The sequence below is a fragment of the Furipterus horrens genome, unplaced genomic scaffold (genome assembly GCF_987537825.1).
Source record: "Furipterus horrens unplaced genomic scaffold, mFurHor1.1.pri manual_scaffold_2, whole genome shotgun sequence".
NCBI lineage: Eukaryota > Metazoa > Chordata > Mammalia > Chiroptera > Furipteridae > Furipterus > Furipterus horrens.
This window is the reverse complement of record NW_028327172.1, coordinates 6,252,841-6,270,669: the sequence shown is the minus strand read 5'-3', so window position 1 is coordinate 6,270,669 and position 17,829 is coordinate 6,252,841. Positions and strand designations below refer to the sequence as shown.

At 48.8% G+C, this 17,829-nt stretch overlaps 1 protein-coding gene across 1 annotated transcript; it reads left to right on the top strand.

The window, feature by feature from the left end:
- Positions 1 to 1,086: 1,086 nt before the first annotated feature.
- STIP1 (stress induced phosphoprotein 1) lies at positions 1,087 to 16,821 on the top strand. The gene is made up of 14 exons (XM_090259588.1): positions 1,087 to 1,194; positions 4,287 to 4,496; positions 5,935 to 6,076; positions 6,239 to 6,380; positions 7,051 to 7,219; positions 8,259 to 8,385; positions 8,477 to 8,579; positions 8,878 to 8,998; positions 9,593 to 9,689; positions 9,837 to 9,961; positions 14,969 to 15,005; positions 15,411 to 15,514; positions 15,730 to 15,902; positions 16,324 to 16,821. Exons 1-14 carry the CDS (start codon positions 1,186 to 1,188, stop codon positions 16,394 to 16,396), a joined length of 1,632 nt encoding a protein of 543 aa, XP_090115714.1. The 5' UTR covers positions 1,087 to 1,185; the 3' UTR covers positions 16,397 to 16,821.
- The last annotated feature ends 1,008 nt before the right edge of the window (positions 16,822 to 17,829 follow it).

The window sequence follows — 17,829 nt, the reverse complement described above, 5'->3', positions numbered from 1 at the left end:
GAACCACACACCGGTCCAGGCGGAAAAATCGGCCTTTTAATTCTGCAGGCCCATCGCTCACACGCGAAGCCCTTCCTTTCGCCGCCACTTCCGGTGTCTGCTCTGCCTCCTGGATACGGGCTGCGATTTAAGGCCCTCCCCGGCCGCCCAGAGGTGGCCAAGCATCACACGGAGCTCTTTGTTTCCTTCACCGCTTTGCACACTCCCTTTCGTTAAGTGCCAAGGGCTGCATCTGAACCCTCTCGTGGCCCTAGATCTCCTACGCTTTACCCAAGAGGTTCAGAGAGGGTGTGCGTCTCCACGGACGGGGCTCAGCGGGACAGCCGCCCGCCAGCGTGAGATCCCGGGTCTGTCCTCCCCAAACCCCAGCGCCTTTACCGCCACGCTGCATTTTTGAACATTCAAAACCCAACAGCTGCGATCCGGGGACAGGCCAGGGAGCGCTCCCGAGGCCGCCCCAGACGGTCACCCTCACCAGCGGGGACCCTCCGGAGCCCGACGCACGGGCGAGAGACCCGGGCTCTCCACCCTGGGGAGGACCGAGTCGCCTCGACCGGACCGCAGCATAGGGAGGCGGGAAGCGGCCCGAACCCCAGCGGTCCCCAAAGCCCCCCCGGCTGCCGAAGCCACGATAGCAAAGGACAACCATAGCTTCGAGCTCCCAAAACCCCACACTACCCTTAGAAGGGCAGCAATTAGAACCCATCAGCGAAAACCGTTCGCAACTCTCCGCCCAACAGAATTTTTTTTTCTTCTAAATCCACCAGCCCAATGGGAAAAGTGGAAATTTCCAGAAAGAACAGGACCAATGGGCGCGGCCAGCACGGCTACGATTGGCGAGGCAAGGGACCAATCCCTGTTGCAGATGTCCTGTCCCTCCCTCCAATCGTGAAGCCTAAAATGGGCGTGGCTTATCTAGGAGCGCCCAATCTCGAGGCGCCCTGGAGGCAGGGCCGAGGGGATTACTCCCGGCTGTCCAATAAAAGAGGAGAGAAGATGATGGCTACATTTGAAGCCAATAGTAGAGAAGTACAGAAAGCCCTTAGAGGAGCGTGACCAGTGAGCAAGCGAGGAAGGGGCGGGACCCGGGGGTCCCGGCAGCTTCTAGTAGGTTCCAGAAGGCGGCGCGTGCGGTTGGTAACGCGGCGCGGACGGAGTCGATTCAACCGGGTTCCTGGCTGGGCTATGGAGCAGGTGAAGGGGGAGGGGCAGGCTGAGGCCCGGGGGTCCCCTCGGGACTGGCAGAGGCCGCGCCGCGGGTGGAGGAGCGGGGCGGGCACCGGGTCATGGCGGGGGACCGAGGCCAGCGGAGCAGCGTGGAAGGCAAGGACGTGAGGGCCGCAGCCGGCGGGCGGTGAACGGTGGAGTGAGGCCCGGCCACGGGGAGCGTCAGGTCCACTTAGCGCCAGTCGCCTCTCGGCTCGCGACGGGGCCCCGGGGTAGACCGAAGTTCGGCGCGAGGCCGGCCCGCGGCGGCAAGAGGGGTCGTGGCCGGACCCCGGAGGCCTCCCGGGAGGTCGCTCCGGGCTAGGCGGCGGGGGGAGGGGGGGCTAGAGCCAGCGGCTCCAGGAGGGATAGAGGTGGGCGAGGGGCCTCGGAAGAGTCGCGAGGGATCGGGTCCACTTAGGTAACCGGCCTCTGGGAGCTGAAGGAGAGAATGCCGACGAAGCCGCCACCCAGGACTTGGCCGCAGTTAACTTGAAGGAATGCAGGCAGCGGGGACGGGGGGACGCTGGAAGTAGCTGCGGGACTTAGTAGCCAGTTGGGGCAGAGAAAGTACTTTTCTGCGTCTGGAAATCAGGAGGGGAGACTGCTGCGTGAAGGCAGGACGAGCAGCAGGCTGGCTTCCTTTGCCTGATGCAGGAAAGGGGAGGGTGCAGCCGGAGTCCTTGGAGCGGACGCGCGCCCCGCCGGTGTTTCACACGCACGTGTGCGCCTCCCCCTCCTCTTTTTCCCCCCTTCTCCTTGTGCGCGAGGACAGACACTTCCGCAAGGTCGGGGTCTAGCTACACGGGGAGGTGTTTGGACGATACAGATGAGCGGGACGAAGTCAAGTTACTTGCCCCTCTGCTCAGGATTTTGGGGGGGCTCGAGTTTGAAGGTGCTGCTGGGTACTTTCAGTGACGTGGTTATATCCTTAGTGGCCTGAAGGTGATGAAAGGCCCAGAGAGGTTCTATTCCGTGGGAAGCTGTCATTGAGCTGTAACGATTGATAGGAGGGGAAGAAAAAAGAAAAAAGGGCTCCTATTTTGGATGGGATCTACGGAGCTGACCCTTTTGCTGTTCCTTTAGTCAGTTCGGAAGCCTCTTTGCTAAATTAAAAAAGAAAATCCGAGTGGAATGGAGAAGTGTCACTTTTTTTGCCCTTGTAACTAACTTTTATTTAGGAATCAGCAGGCTGTGGAATAGACAGGAAAAAGATTTTTGAAATGAGCAGCACATCATTGTTAAGTCTAAGAAAGAGGTTTTTTCTATCCCTGCATTTACCAAAGTAGAAAAAAACTTTTTACTTATTTATTTTTAATAAGCATCACACTGCCCGTTATAGAAGTGTTTTTACAGGTAGATGGGAATGAATGTCTACAAACTCAGGACTGCAGATTTACCCCGGCGGCCGTACCAACGACCGGGCATTTCAGCTCCAGGGGTTAGAATCTACTTTCCTAAACTCATTGCTGAAAAATAAACATGTGATTTTCTCTACTTTTTGTTTTCACCTTCAACTTTGAGGTTCACATTTCGATTTTAGGGAAATTTGAGTGTCAAAAATTGTATTAAAAAAAAAAAGTGCAGTACCTTTCAAGTAAGTCCCACAGTGATGCACGTTTTACATCTGACCCAGCGCATACATACAGCTGTGTAATGCAATTGACAAGTCAGTACTTCCTGTTACGGGGGCTACATGCTAGTATTTTCTGTTCCACTTGATCTTTTAAAGTGCGGGTCATAGTACTGGTCATGATCTGCAAGCTTGATCTTCTCACTGTTTGGAAAATGATATGTAGAATACACAGGCATTTCCCCAAGCTGCTGCTAGCTGCCTCTTCTTACTAGTTGCGGTTTTTAGCTTCTTGCCTCCATCCTGGGTTCTAAGGTTTTTATCCTGTTTGCTTAAATTTGGTCGTCTCCTGCCTTTTCTCACTTGGGGGTTCTCTTAAAATTTTCTCTCTTGGAGATTCACGGAGGTTCCCAACTGGTCTCAGAGTTCCAAAATCATCTCTCAAGAGTATTAATTGTTCTTTTTAAGTTGATTTGGGGGAGAGAAGCATCTGTTGGTTGCCGCCCATCTATCAGTTGTGCCTTACAGGGAATGAACCAGGGACCCTTGTGGGCACAGGAGGACGGTTCATCTGACCCAGCCACACCGGCTAGGGCACCAGTTCCTTCTTGCATCAGTGTACTGGGTCATGGGTGGGTGATAGATTAAAGGAAGAGTGATGGAACTCGAAGGACGTAGCTTGAAATCTCCATGGATGTGTTCGCATTAGTGGTGTGGCCCTCCCTTTCTTGTGGGGCCTCCCTGGTTAGGATAAACCCCTTTAGTTCGGCCCCTGCTCTGATGGCCAAGGCCCGCTTCAGTTATTTAAACCTTCTGGTGTATTCCTGCTTCCATTCTGGATGTTTGAGAGGATGGAGGGTTCAACCACCAGTAGTGTTTTTATTTCCCTCTGTCCCCTTAGTAATGTATTACTATTTAAGCATGGCCAACCCTGATGGGGGGCGCTGGCTTGTCCCTTATCCATGAAAGAACAGAGCACTGATCTACCATGCTGTAATACAGTACCACATCTATAAATGGAAATACACAGATTTTTCTCTGCTCATGGGAGAGCATTTTGATGCTCCTGAAGAAGCCATCCTAAAGCCTAAGTTCACACTTGCTCCACTTCCTTCCTAATGGCCTCTTCCTGTGAGGAGTGACCAGGCCTGCGCTCAGTTTGCTGTTTGGGCTCTCTGGAACCTATGGCAAATGAATTTATTTTTACGTGGCGGGCACTCCTGAGTATGCCCTGGAGTGGCCTCATCGGCTCCAAGTAGAGGCTTGGAAGAGCAGCTAGAGTTCTTACCCACATGGGAGCCAGTGGAAAGCAAAGTGTCAGGCTTCTGCCTAGTTATTTTTTCCTTGCTGGTTCCCAAGGGTGTGGGAAATATAAATGAATTTGTGATTTATTTCTTCCGATCTGTAAAGTAACCTATTTACAGCAGAGAAGGAGCACGACATAAAAAGTTGGTACTAAATAAGTATACTGTGGAGGTAAGCATGAGCTGGCCCCTTTTCTTCTCAGGTACACGAACTAAAAGAGAAGGGCAATAAGGCCCTGAGCGCCGGCAACATCGATGACGCGTTACAGTGCTACTCCGAGGCGATCAAGTTAGACCCCCAGAACCACGTGCTCTACAGCAACCGCTCAGCAGCCTACGCCAAGAAGGGAGACTACCAGAAGGCCTATGAGGATGGCTGCAAAACTGTGGACTTAAAGCCTGACTGGGGCAAGGTAAGCTGTGGGTGCGGTGGGGCTCTTCACACTGCCCAGAAATGCCTGCGGTGTGCAGTGCCCGAGTATCGGGGCCCCCCGACCTGGCTCGTTCCCTAGCCCGTAGACTGGTAGTTTATTACCCATTTAAATACACTCCCCAGAGTAATAGCACATTTTGTCAACTCTTGAGGTCCCATCAGTGGTTAAGACATTTTTTACTTTATTTTTTTTGTATAGCAGAGAAAGAAAATACTGCCCAAGAAACTAACAACACTTGATCATAAGATGAATTGGGGTTGGGAGAGGGAGCCTCTTTGATATTGGGCTGAAGTCTTCAATCTTGGCATTAAATCCTGCTTGTTTTATTCTTTGGCCTTCATGAATGCCCATTTTGTTCCACAAAATATAAAATAGATTATTTTTAGTTCAGCTTCTGGATTTACTTCTAGGTATCCTTTACAGTCATGAGTTGCTTGACAACAGGGATACAATCTGAGAACTAAGTCTTTAGGTGGTTTCATTGTTGTGCAAACATTATAGAGTATACTTACACACATCCAGATGGTCTAGTCTGCACGCCTAGGCTATATGGTCTGGCCTGTTGCTTCTAGGTTACAAACCTGCACAGCATGTTACTGTACTGAACAGTGTACGCAATGGTTCTGGTCAGGGCACATGCCTGGGTTGCAGGTCAGGTCCCCGCTTGGGGGTCTACAAGAGGCAGTCAGTCGATGTTTCTCACATTGATGTTCCTCTCCCTCTCTTTTTCCCTCCTTTACGCTCTCTATAAATAAATTTTAAAAATCTTTTTTTGAAAAAGCAATGGCAACACAATATAAGTATTTGTATACCTATATATACGTAAACAACCCTGGCTGGTATGGCTCAGTGGATTGAGCACTGGCCTACGAACTGAAAGGTCACTGCTTTGATTCCCTGTCAGGGCACATGCCTGGGTTGCAGGTCGGGTCCCTGGTTGATGGTGTGGGAGAGGCAACCACAGATTGATGTTTTTCTCCCTCTTTCTCCTTCCTCTCCCCACCAAAAAAAAGAAAAATCTTTTAAAAAAATACACGTAAACATAGGAATGGTTCATCAAAATATGGTATAAAAGGTTTAAAAAATGATATGCTTAGATATAGGGCACCTAACCAGAAGTGGAGCCTGAAGGACGAGAAATTGCTCTGGGCGAGCCAGTGAGAGTGAGTGGATGTGAAGGCCCAGGACCTTTACTCCACACTAGTGTGGACTTTCTAAACACTGCACACTACAGCTACACTAAATTTACTTAAGAAATAGTGTCCCACCGTGTTTAGATGGCTACAGTGTCACTAGGTAATAGGAATTTTTTAGCTTCATTATAATATTAGGAGACTACTGCCATTCATGAAGTTCATTGTTAACCAAAATGTTGTTATGTGGCCCATGACTGAATTTATATCTGTGCGGTTTTAAGGGCTATTCGCGAAAAGCAGCCGCTCTGGAGTTCTTAAACCGATTCGAAGAAGCCAAGCGAACCTATGAGGAGGGTTTAAAACATGAAGCGAATAATCCTCAGCTCAAAGAGGGTTTACAGAATATGGAGGCCCGGTTGGCAGGTAATCAACATGTTCATTGTTGTTTCCCTTTTGTTTTTGTTTTTTTAATCATTGTCTTTTACAATGTGATTAATTTGGAGGCTTCTCCCCCCTGAAATGTCAGTAAGCTACAGCGGCATAGTAACTTCAGTGAACCGATGCCCATTCCTTTGTTTGGAACAGAAAGGAAATTCATGAACCCCTTCAACATGCCCAATCTGTACCAAAAGTTGGAGAGTGATCCCAGGACACGGGCACTGCTCAGTGACCCTTCCTACCGGACCCTGATCGAGCAGCTACGGAACAAGCCATCCGACCTGGGCACGTAAGTTCAGGCAGCACAGTTTGTCTGTGGAAACGGACATGAACATTGTGCTTTCCTCCTGGGATCCTATGGCAGGGGGTTCCCTCATTCAGACTGCAGGGTTTCAGCTTTTGCTTTTCCTACAAAGAACAGTAGGAGTTTGTTGGTTGTTTTGTCATTTGTTTGTATTTCAAGAAAAGACCGGAGAGCATATAGCAGAGTAATTTGGAATGTTTGTTCTAACTCTCACATGCCTCTTCACTGTTCTCCTACAATTCTGATCTGGCACCAGCCATATTCTTTCCATACACATGGACCCTGCTGTCTGCTGGTATATTGGAGTGGAAATTCAAGGTTAGAAAGGATGTCAGGTGTAAAAGGGTATCTCTAAATCTTGTATTGGTATCTGGGTCTATCTGAATCTCTCTGGTTCTTGAGATCAGATGAAGTACACATACAACTTCTCTATATCTGCTGGTCCAAGAAAGAAATCCATCTCTGTTACCTCATTTTAGATGGATTTTTGAAGGGTTGAATATTCCCCAGTTGTAACTCATGGTAACTGGAGAATCTAGCAGTCTTTTTGTGGGTGAAAAGCTGTTATATACAGTAGTTTGAGCTTTTACAGTATATGGGAGTTTTAAGATCTGTTGTGGGGAAGAAAATTTGTTATTTTTCTTTTTTATACTAGGAAACTGCAAGACCCCCGGATCATGACGACTCTCAGTGTCCTCTTGGGATTTGATCTGGGCAGCATGGATGAGGAGGAGGAAGTTGCAACACCTCCACCACCACCTCCTCCCAAAAAGGAGACCAAGCCAGAACCAATGGAAGAAGATCTTCCAGAGAATAAGAAGCAGGTCTCGTTTTTTCTCTCATTACTATCTCATACAATTGTAAACAACCCAGGCAACGTAGGTATGTCAGGTGGGGATATCTGTAGACCTTGATGGCTGTATATTTCTGGGTGCTTAGCATGTGCTAAGCTTATCATCAGTTAAAATGGTCGGTAACAGTATAAGTGACTTCATAGAAATCATGCAGCTCAGAGGCTTTGCAGCAGTGGGAGCTACCCTTCATAGCCCCACAGCCGCTGTAGTTCTGCCTGTATGGACACTGGCCAGGGCAAGCCAGTGAAGTTGTGAGCAACCCTTGTCCTTGCCACATTACAGAAGAATGTTTGTATCAATCCTTAGGCTTCTGCTTCTATGTTCTGGTTGGACGTGGTGTATAATTAAAAGTTGTCCACATAGCTACTGTCTTCCAGAGCAGGAAGCAAATGCCTAAATGATTTTATTTCTCTTATAAACAAGAACAGCAGATTGTTGCCAGATTTAGCACCTTTCAGAGGGTAAGCGTTGGTTGTTTGGGGTGTCTCAAAGCTGGAAATAGGCCCTGTGGTGTGGGTGGTAGTGAGCCGTGCTGAAGACTCCTGCCGCCAGTATAGCCCCTCCTGATCCTCGCACCGCACCCTCTGCGGTCCCCTGACCGCTGAGACTGAGACAGCCACACAGCAGACTGAACTGGGCGCAGCCTCTCAGTTAAACCCCACACAGAACCGAGCTGTCCTCTCTGAAGCTGATTCCAGCTGAAGGGATTCCCTCTCCCCTGAAGAAGCCCTCTGCTTTCTGACAAAGGTCCGGGAGAGTAGGTGGGAAAGGGCCTTTCAGAGGAAGCAGAGATGAAACTTAACTGTTCATTCCAGCAGCTAGTGCTTCACTATTTAAAACCAGTAGCCAGTTGGTGAAGAGGCCTTGGATGGGAAAGCCCTGCTTCCGTAGACACAGCAGTTGGGGGTTGGGGGTGCTATTCAGGACCTGGGACAGACCCCAGGCTCTTGCTCTTCCTGCTGTCCTGGTTAGATGCGCTCAGCACTCACTCCTGTCAAACCTCGTGTAGGCACTGAAAGAAAAAGAGCTGGGGAACGAGGCCTACAAGAAGAAAGACTTTGACAAAGCCCTGAAGCACTACGACCGAGCCCGGGAGCTGGACCCCAGCAACATGACCTACATGACCAATCAAGCCGGTGAGGCCCAGCGCGAGGGGCAGCTGGGCTGTGAGGCGGTCCCGGGGGGAGAGGCCGGGGCTGACCCTTCTTCTTACCTCTCTGCTGGCAGCTGTGCACTTCGAAAGGGGCGACTACAGTAAGTGCAGGGAGCTCTGCGAGAAGGCCATCGAGGTGGGGCGAGAGAACCGGGAAGACTACCGACAGATCGCCAGGTGTGCTCCGCTTTCTGGGGTGCCGGGAGTGGTGTGGAGGTGTCAGGGCCCGAGATTTCAGTTTCCCTGCGTGGAGAGGAGGGTTGCTGACAACAGAATGTGTGTTCTGTTGTCCAGTATTTGTTAGCAGTAGCCTGGAAAGGAGGCCCCAGGAGTCGAGACAAAAGTGTTGGGAGGGGCACCGCGCCCAGGCGGTGGTGTGGGCCTTGTTCCTAGTTGTAGGTGTACTTTCTCTGCAGACGCTGGCCTTGGCTCCGTGGTGCCCTTAGCAAGTTCTTTTTCCTCTTGTCTTTGTCAGAGCTTATGCACGAATTGGCAATTCCTACTTCAAAGAAGAAAAATACAAGGATGCCATCCATTTCTACAACAAGTCCCTGGCAGAGCACCGGACACCAGATGTACTCAAGAAATGCCAGCAGGTGGGCAGGGGGCGATAAGGGATGTTTTGTTTTGTTGTCTATGAACTTACCATTATTTTACTTATTGTCATTTAACAACGAACCTTGATTTTTTTTAAGTAGTGTTTTTCATCATGTTTATATGATGCTGCTCTATCACTTAATGGTGACCTGTTAGGGACTGACCCAGGTTTTTGGCCATCCTTTTTTATTGTCCAAGACTTCAGCCTTTAAATGTGTTAATATGGAAGGTCAGTGTGCTGACAGTGTTAATAGTTCTTATTGTAACCTAAGACTTTTATTACATACCCAAAGAGTTGTGTATTATGCCAGTTATAAATTATGTAGGGTGGATGACTGTATTCACAAAAATAGTGGTCAGAAAATTATTTGTGCCGTTAACACATGCATCCTTTTTACTGTAGGGCATATGTTTGTACCAAGCGTGTGTCGGTACCATTCTGTTTTGTGGTGAGCCTTGAGAACAAGGAATAGAAAACTCTTAAAAACCTAAATCTTGCCAGCAGTACTCTTTGAAAATTAAAATTCTAATCTGGCCAATATTTATGTTTCTGAGAGTGTTAAATGACCATTCCAAGAATTATTTTTCCTTAGGCAGAGAAAATCTTGAAGGAGCAAGAGCGGCTGGCCTACATAAACCCTGACCTGGCTTTGGAGGAGAAGAACAAAGGCAACGAGTGTTTCCAGAAAGGTACCTCCAGCCTGGACGGTGGCACTTCTGGAAGCGAGTGATGCAGATGGGTGCTCTCTGGGCCTCGGCTGGCTGCAGGGTGAATGGGCCTCTGCTGGGGGAGGTGGCTTTAATGGATTTTTCAGAGTTTTTCTTTGCCTTATCCAGGAGACTATCCCCAAGCCATGAAGCATTACACGGAAGCCATCAAACGGAACCCAAGAGATGCCAAATTGTACAGCAATCGAGCTGCCTGCTACACCAAACTCCTGGAGTTTCAGCTGGCGCTCAAGGTAGGCAGATCTGGGAATGTGGAGCAGCCGTGTTGTTACCTGTACGTAAGGAACATGTGTTTTCTCTCGTCACGTTTTCATCAACATCAGCTTACAGTTCTCAGTCTGATGACAGATTCAAGGTGGAGGAGGTGCATGTGGGAGGTTTGTGAAGTGCAGGAGTGGGCAAAAGTAGGTGTGCAGTTTTGAGTATACAAAACACAGTTTATTGTTGTATTTCTATTTATTATTGTATTATTTTCCATGGAAACAACTGTAAACCTGCTTTTGCCCGTCCCTGTACAGGACCTGTCTTCACCAGGTCCTTGCCCGTGTCGGTGTGAGTGGGAGTAGGAAAGTGCATCCGTCCCACCGTCCCCGATGCGTTTGGTGTTTTTGTTCTCCCCGTGCTCCTTCCCCACGTTGGTTTTTGTTTTGTTTTGCCTTTTTAACATCTTAAGTGTCCAAGTCAGCGGCATCAGGTAGATTCATACTGTTGTGCCCATCGTCGCCATCCCTCTCCAGACCTTCTCATCCTCCCAAACCGAAACTGCGCCCTTTCCATTCCCCTCCCTGGGCCCTGGCAGCCCCTGTTCTACTTTCTGTCTGTGAATCTGATCATTCACGGTACTTCATGTAACTGGGCCAAACAATATCTGTTCTTTTGTGTCTGGTATATTTCATGTAGCATCATGTCTTCAAGGTGCATGTCACAGAGTGTGTCCGCCTTTCCTGCCTCTTTAAGGTGAATACTATGTCGTTGTGTGTAAATACCACCTCTTGTTGATCCATTTGGTCACTGATACACGTTTGGCTCTTGTGAGTAATGCTGCACGAATATGAGTGTGCAGTACCTGCTGGAGCTCCTAGCTTCAGTTCTTTCCTATTCAACAGTGCAAGTGCTGGGCCACAGGGAACTCCCCTCCTCTCCTTTCCCCTCCCCACTCCCTCTCCTGCCCTCCCCTCCTCTCCCCATTGTTTTCCACAGCAGCTTTCTTCACTTTTTTTTGTAACTTTTTTTTCAAAGTTACTTTATTTTTATTTTTTTATTTATCTGTTTTTAGAGGGGAAAGGAGAAAGAGAGGGAGAGAAACATCACTGTGTGGTTGCCTTTCACGCACCCCCAACTGGGGACCTGACGTGCAACCTAGTCATGTGCCCTGACGGGGAATCGAACCAGCGACTCTTGGTTTGCAGGCCGGCACTCCATCCACTGAGCCACAGCAGCCAGGGCTCATTCTTCACTTTTTGATGTCTAGCTGAGGTAGACAGGTTTGCTGTTTACTTTAAGTATGGTTAAATATGAGTATATTTTACACTGGAGGAGTTATTCCTCATTGCTTTCTTGAGCTCAAGCTGTTTTGTGTTTCTACTGGCTATTTTTTAATTTCTCTAGGAGACAAACCAGGACCATTTTGTGGGAGAGTGAAAAAATGTGGTGTATCTAGAAACACCTGAGTTGGTGGTGATTTTGTTTTTGCTGCCGTTATCTTCTGGGTCTGTGGCCTAGAGACAGCACTGTTGCTGGTAGGACTATAAGCTGTCGAGCCAGTTGACTTGGAGAGCAGAGAGTAACATCATCAGCCACCTGTAAGATGGGGGCAGAGCTTTCCCACGTGTGCAAGTGGGAGGAAAGAATGAATGGGTTTGCTTCCAGTCTTAGAGATTCTTGGTGGAAGAGCTGGAATTAGGCCTAGCTGTGCAGACTACACCACGTAGCCTTCTGTTTTACGTATTTTGTATTTTGAAGATATTTCAAACAGAAGTACACAGAGCACCTGTGTATTTTTCACCTATATACAATAATATAAGTATTGGTACATTTTTTAAATTATATTTTATTGATTATGCTATTAAAATTGTTGTGATTTTTCCCTTTGCCCCCCCTTTGCTCCCCTCCACCCAGCACCCCCACTTCCTCAGGCCATCCCCTCACCACTGTTCATGCCCATGGGTCATGCATATAAGTCCTTTGGCTGCTCCATTTCCTACACTGTACTTCACCTTCCCATGATCATTATGTATGTAGCTACCTTTTGGTGCTTCTTAATGCCCTCACCTCTTCACCCGTTCCCCTGCACACCCCTCCCACCTGGCAGCCATCAAAACGCTCTTGGTATCCATTCTGTTTCTGTTCTTGTTTGCTTAGTTTGTTTTTTTACATTTGATTGTTGATAGGTATTTTTTTGCCATTTTATTGTTCCTAGTTTTGATTTTTTTCTTAAGTCTTTTTAACATTTGATATAATAATGGTTTGGTGACTATGCCTTTAGTTTTTTTCTTGTCTGGAAAGCACTCTATCTGCCCTTTGATTCTAAATGATAGCTTTGTTGGATAGAGCAATTCTATTTGAATATATCTTGCCAGTCCCTTCTAGCCTGCAAAGTTTCTTTTGAGAAATCAGCTGACAGCCTTATGGGAACTCCCTTGTGGGTAACTAACTGCTTTTCTCTTGTTGCTTTTAGCATTCTCTGCTTATCTTTAACCTTCAGTGTTTTAATTATGATGTGTCTTGGAGTGGGCCTCTTTGCATCCATCTTATTTGGGACTTTATGCTTTCCAGACTTGCATGTCTGTTTCCTTCCCCAAATTAGGGATGTTTCCTTTCATTATTTTTGCAAAGAGATTTCCAATTTCTTGCTCTGGCACCCCATGATGTGAACATTGGACCTCTTGAAGTTGTCCCAGAGGCTGCTTATACTATTCTCATTTATTTGGATTCTTTTTTCTTGTTGTTGTTCTGATTTGTTTTGTTTTTTTTTCTTCCTTATCTTCCAAATCACTGATTTGATTCTCGTCTTCATTCACTCTACTGTTGTTTCCTTGTAAATTGTTCTTTATTTCAATTAGTGTATCCTTCATTTCTGACTGGATTTTCTTTACGCTGTTGAGGTCCTCACTAAGTTCCTTGAATGTCCTTATAACCAGTGTTTTGAACTCTGTGTCTGATAAGTTGCTTAATTCCATTTCATTTAGCTTTTTTTTAGAAATGTTGATATGTTCTTTCATTTAGGCCATGTTGCTTTGTCTCCTCATTTTGGCAGCATCCCTGTGTTTTTTTTCTATGTGTTAGGTAGAGCTGCTATGATTCCTTGCCTTGGTAGCGAGGCCTAATGTACTAGGTGTCCTGTAGGGTCCAGTGGCACAGCTTCCCCTATCACCCAAGCTGGGTACTCAAGGTGCATCCTTTGTGTGGGCTGATTACACCATCCTCTTATAGTTGAGTCTTTGTTTTTGTTGGCAGATCAATGAGAAGAACTTATGCAGGCCAGTCAGCTGCAAGGACTGTCCACCTCTGAGCACTGACCACCAACCTTTGCCCTCCGTGGAGGATCAGCTGTGTAGGGGCAGGGGGTGGTGCTCTGATGTGGCCTGTAGCTGTCCACTGGGTGCTCTGGCCCTGGGATTTCCCTGGTGGTGCAGGTCAAGGTCAGTCCCCACCTGTGTTTTGCCAGGGGCAGTCCTGCCTAGGTTATAAAGCAATCTGAGATGGTTGCCACTTGAACTGGGTTTGGAGATTCCCAGGCAAAGCCAAGCTGTGAATCTAGGCTGGCTGCTGCTAGTGCCAGGCCTTGAGTTTCACAGAGGCAGGCTGTTGCTTGTTTGATAGGATTTAGGGAGTTGTGAAGCCTGAGCCAAGACCAGCCACTCATATGGAAAAGCAGCTTGGGTGGGCCCTTATGCTGTGTGGGGCACAGTCTCTGGGGATCTCCAGGGCGGGTCAAACAGTGTTAGCAAGGTGATGGAGTCTCAGATATGGCACCAGCTTGCTGGCTCTGTGTGGGGAGGGTTTAGAAAAGGGACAATGGCCTCTGCTCGCCTTAAAGCCAGACACCTCTATGCCTTTCAAGCTGCTACCCTGGTGCCGAGCTCAGAGGGAGTGAGGCTGAGTTAGGTGAGTCTGTGTGTGGGTCGTTAAGAGGAAGTGCTTGGGGCTCCAGCAGTTTCTTCCACAGACTCAGTCCCGGAAGTTGTGGGGACTTACCTTCCCGGCACTGGAATCCTGTGCTGGGGGCTGGGATTCCTCATTCCTGAGATATACCTTCCGAATTTGTATCCACCACACATGGGTTCATGTCTGCGCCCCTCCTACCAGTCTGGGTGGATGTGGTTTCTTTAATTCTGTAGTTGTCAGACTTCCATTCAACTCGATTTCTGACTGTTCTGAGTGATGGTTGATCTCTCTTTTAGTTGTAATTTTGATATGGCTGTGCAAGCTGTATTGATACATTTTTGCTGAACCATTTGTGAAAGAAAATTATATATAATTTGGCATTTGACCTCCAAATTCTTGAACATACTTTTCCTGAAATGACTCTCTCCATCCAGTCACAGTATTATTGGCACCTGATAATAGCAAAACTAAGGTCATAGTGCCATCTGCTATATGTCTGTATTCACATTTCTCTACTTGTCTAAAAATATGTTTTAAAGCTGTCAGTGTCTAAAACACATGCATTTCATGTCATGTTCTCTTTAGTTTCTCACACCAGAAGCTTCCCTTTAAAAAAAAATTATTTAATTTTGTTTATTTTTAGAGAAAAGAGAGGGAGAGAAACATCAATGTGTGGTTGCCTCTTGTGCGCCCCCAACTGGGGACCTGGCCAACAACCCAGGCATGTGCCCTGACTGGGAATTGACCTAGCAACCTTTGGTTCGCAGGCCAGTACTCAGTCCACTGAGCCACACCAGCCAGGGCTTTCCTTTTTTTTTCCCTTCCCCCTTCTCTTCCAGACATTAGCCTTTGGATGAAAAGTTCAGGTTACTTGGATGGGATGGATGGCCCATAGTTTGGATTTGTTGCCCCTTGTGGTGTTGCTTAACTTGATTCTCTGCTTTCCTTTTGCTCTTCCTGTTGTTAAATCACTCAGATGCCAGATTGACAGGAGCACTGGAGGCAGAAGTATTAATAGAATCCTCTGTAATGATGTGGATGTTGGTTTGCTTCGTCATTCGAAGGGAACAATCTGCCTTGAAGTAGCTCATGGAAAGGAATGAGCCTAATTCCTTTTTGCTTCTTATTCCTAGGACTGTGAAGAATGCATCCAACTAGAGCCAGCCTTCAGTAAGTGCCTTTATGCTGCCTCTTCCCATCCCTTTCTCCTGCTCAAAAGATTGAAAGAAGGAGCCCTGGCCCGCGTGGCTCGGTTGGGCATCGTCCCGCAAAGTGAGGGGTTGTGGTTTCTGTCCCTGCTCGGGGCTGTGCACGGGAGGTGACTGGTCATTGTTTCTTTCCCTCTCCTTCTCCCTCCCTTCACTTTTCTTCTGAAGATGAATGAATAAAGTATTTAATTTTTGTTTTTTTAATTGAGAGGTGAGACCATGTCTTTTCACGTGTGTCCTCGCAGCCTGTACATGTAGCAGCTAGCATGAGCAGATGAGGACGCTGGTGCTCCTGAAGGGGTGGAAGGAGCAGCCCCGGGAGCTGTGTTTCGGATAATGCCTCCTCACCTCTCCCATTTATCTGCAGTCAAGGGCTATACCCGGAAGGCAGCCGCCCTGGAGGCGATGAAGGACTACACGAAAGCGATGGACGTGTACCAGAAGGCACTGGAGCTGGACTCCAGCTGTAAGGTGGGGCTGCTCCTGGCCTCCAGTGCGCCCTCCCTGCCCCCCGCTCCTCCCTCGGCCTTCACGGCGTTCATGCCCCGACCCGTCCCTCTCGCCCATTCCTTTCTCTGCTAGCGTGTCTCAGCCGTCTCGGTTACCTCTCTTACCTTGGACCTGCTGAAGAGCTGGGACAAGCTGTGCTAACGCCCTCCTTCCTCTTTGGCTTTGCTGGAATGCAGGAGGCAGGAGACGGTTACCAGCGCTGTATGATGGCCCAGTACAACAGACATGACAGCCCTGAAGATGTGAAGCGACGGGCCATGGCTGATCCTGAGGTGCAGCAAATTATGAGTGACCCAGCCATGCGGCTCATCCTGGAACAGATGCAGAAGGACCCTCAGGCACTCAGCGAGTGAGTAGAGTTGGGGGGAAATGGCTCCGAAGGATAGAGCAACGCGAGTCTGCCCGAGGTTGACGGGAATGGGTGTAGTCAGCCGCGGGGGGAGTGTGCTGTGTCATTCTTCCTCGGAACTTGGGGGGTTGGTTGACAGTTGGTGGTCAACTGGAAGGACTTCGTCCATATGTTAGTCGTGATAGCCAAAGCATATGTTGGAAGGCCAGCTTTCCTGGGAGAAGGGTGTCCCTGTAAAGTGGACCTAGTCATGTCTGACTGCACAGCAGTGAGGGCCTCTGCAGCGGTTCTCCTGCCGGGACTTGTCCTTAGTCACCTCGTCTTGCTGCCTTCTAGGGGGTTGCACTGGTGCTTGCTCTGAGAGCCAGTTAGGCCTCTTTTAGGTTAAGTCTCATTTCACACTTTGCCTCTTCTTCATTAGACACTTAAAGAATCCTGTAATAGCGCAGAAGATCCAGAAGCTGATGGATGTGGGTCTGATTGCAATTCGGTGATGACTTGCTCATCATCCCCCTTCCCTGCGCCCTCGTGTGGAAAGAGAAGCTGGGACCGCAGCAAGGAGCATGGAGCCAGAAGGGAGAGAAGGGGGGAAAGCAAACAACGGATATCTATATATTTATACAGACCTGTGAGGAAGATACAGAGACTTTTACTTGCGTTACTCTACAGCCGCTGCCTCTGGGACCTCCCAGCACATGCATGGTCTCTTCTGCTGTCCTTGAGTTCCGTGTCTCTGTCCCCTGTCCCCAGTCACTGTCTCAGCTGCTCTCCCATAGTTGGTTATTTTTTATTTGGGGCAGTGGGCATGTATGGGGAGGGGAGGGTGTTCTTCCCAACCTCAGGTCCCAACTGTCTTCACGTTGTTCACTCCACGTCCCCTTCTCCAATAAACAAGCCGGTCGGGCGTGGTTATACCTTGCGATGTCCTTCAGTAATTTTTTGCCAAAAGTCTCTAAAAGTGGCTGTCCTCCAGGGGTCACAACCTGGATTGGGAGGCGTGTGTCCATGAATGAAGAGACTTCCTCTTTCTTCCTAACGTGGGTCAGTGTGAGCGGGTCTGGGTTCCACTGCTTTGCCGAGATGGCCGCTAGGTGGTGCTGTCGCGCCGTGAGCAGCTCAGTGCAGTGACGTCTCCCCCACCCAGCGGCCCGTTCAGATCCCGACTCCCTTGCCCTGTGTTCTCCACACTAATCCCCAAACCAGAAGCCGGCGGGACCCAGGGAAGACCGGGTTCCACCCCAGAACCGAAACTATGTCCGCCACGAGAGGTGCTTTGGACCTACCTTTTTGGGAAATGAAATCTATCTGCAACTATTGTGTTTTAGTTTTTAAAGAACTCATTGCTCACAACTGGGCTTAAAGTAATAGGTTTTAATTACAGTTTTTCGTGGTTGCAACAAACTTTCTAAAACCCTCTTGGACTGGGCCTGCTGCTGGGGCAGGAGTAAAACTTCCTCTTTTGCCCCAAGAGTAACTTTCTGGGCTAGGAAGCTGCTGAGGCCAGCGGCTGCCTGCACTTCCGGCTGCCTTGACTTTGCATAAACTGGCTTTCCCCTGGGAATCCCCGCAGGCCCGCTGCCCCCCCCCCCGGGTGGCACAGTTAAGAAAGCCTGGACTCCCCGGGGATTCTGCTGCACCTTTGGTGCTGCTGTCCCTTCAGGTTCAGTTTCCTCCAGCCCTGAACTGATTCTCTGGGAAGGCCAGGTTCCTGCCGGGAGCCAGGAGTAAATCAAGGCCTGGCTCTCCCAAACCTTACATCCCAGTGCTGGCTGGTGGGGGGAAGATTGGACTACCAGGGACCCTCTGAGGTCACATTTGAGTAGGGACTTCACAGGAGTGAGTCTTGGGGGGGGGGAAGTTCTGGGGTTGAGGGGACCCTTGCAGGTAGGACAGTGGAGGGTGGCAGGTTTGAAGCCTTACCTGGAGG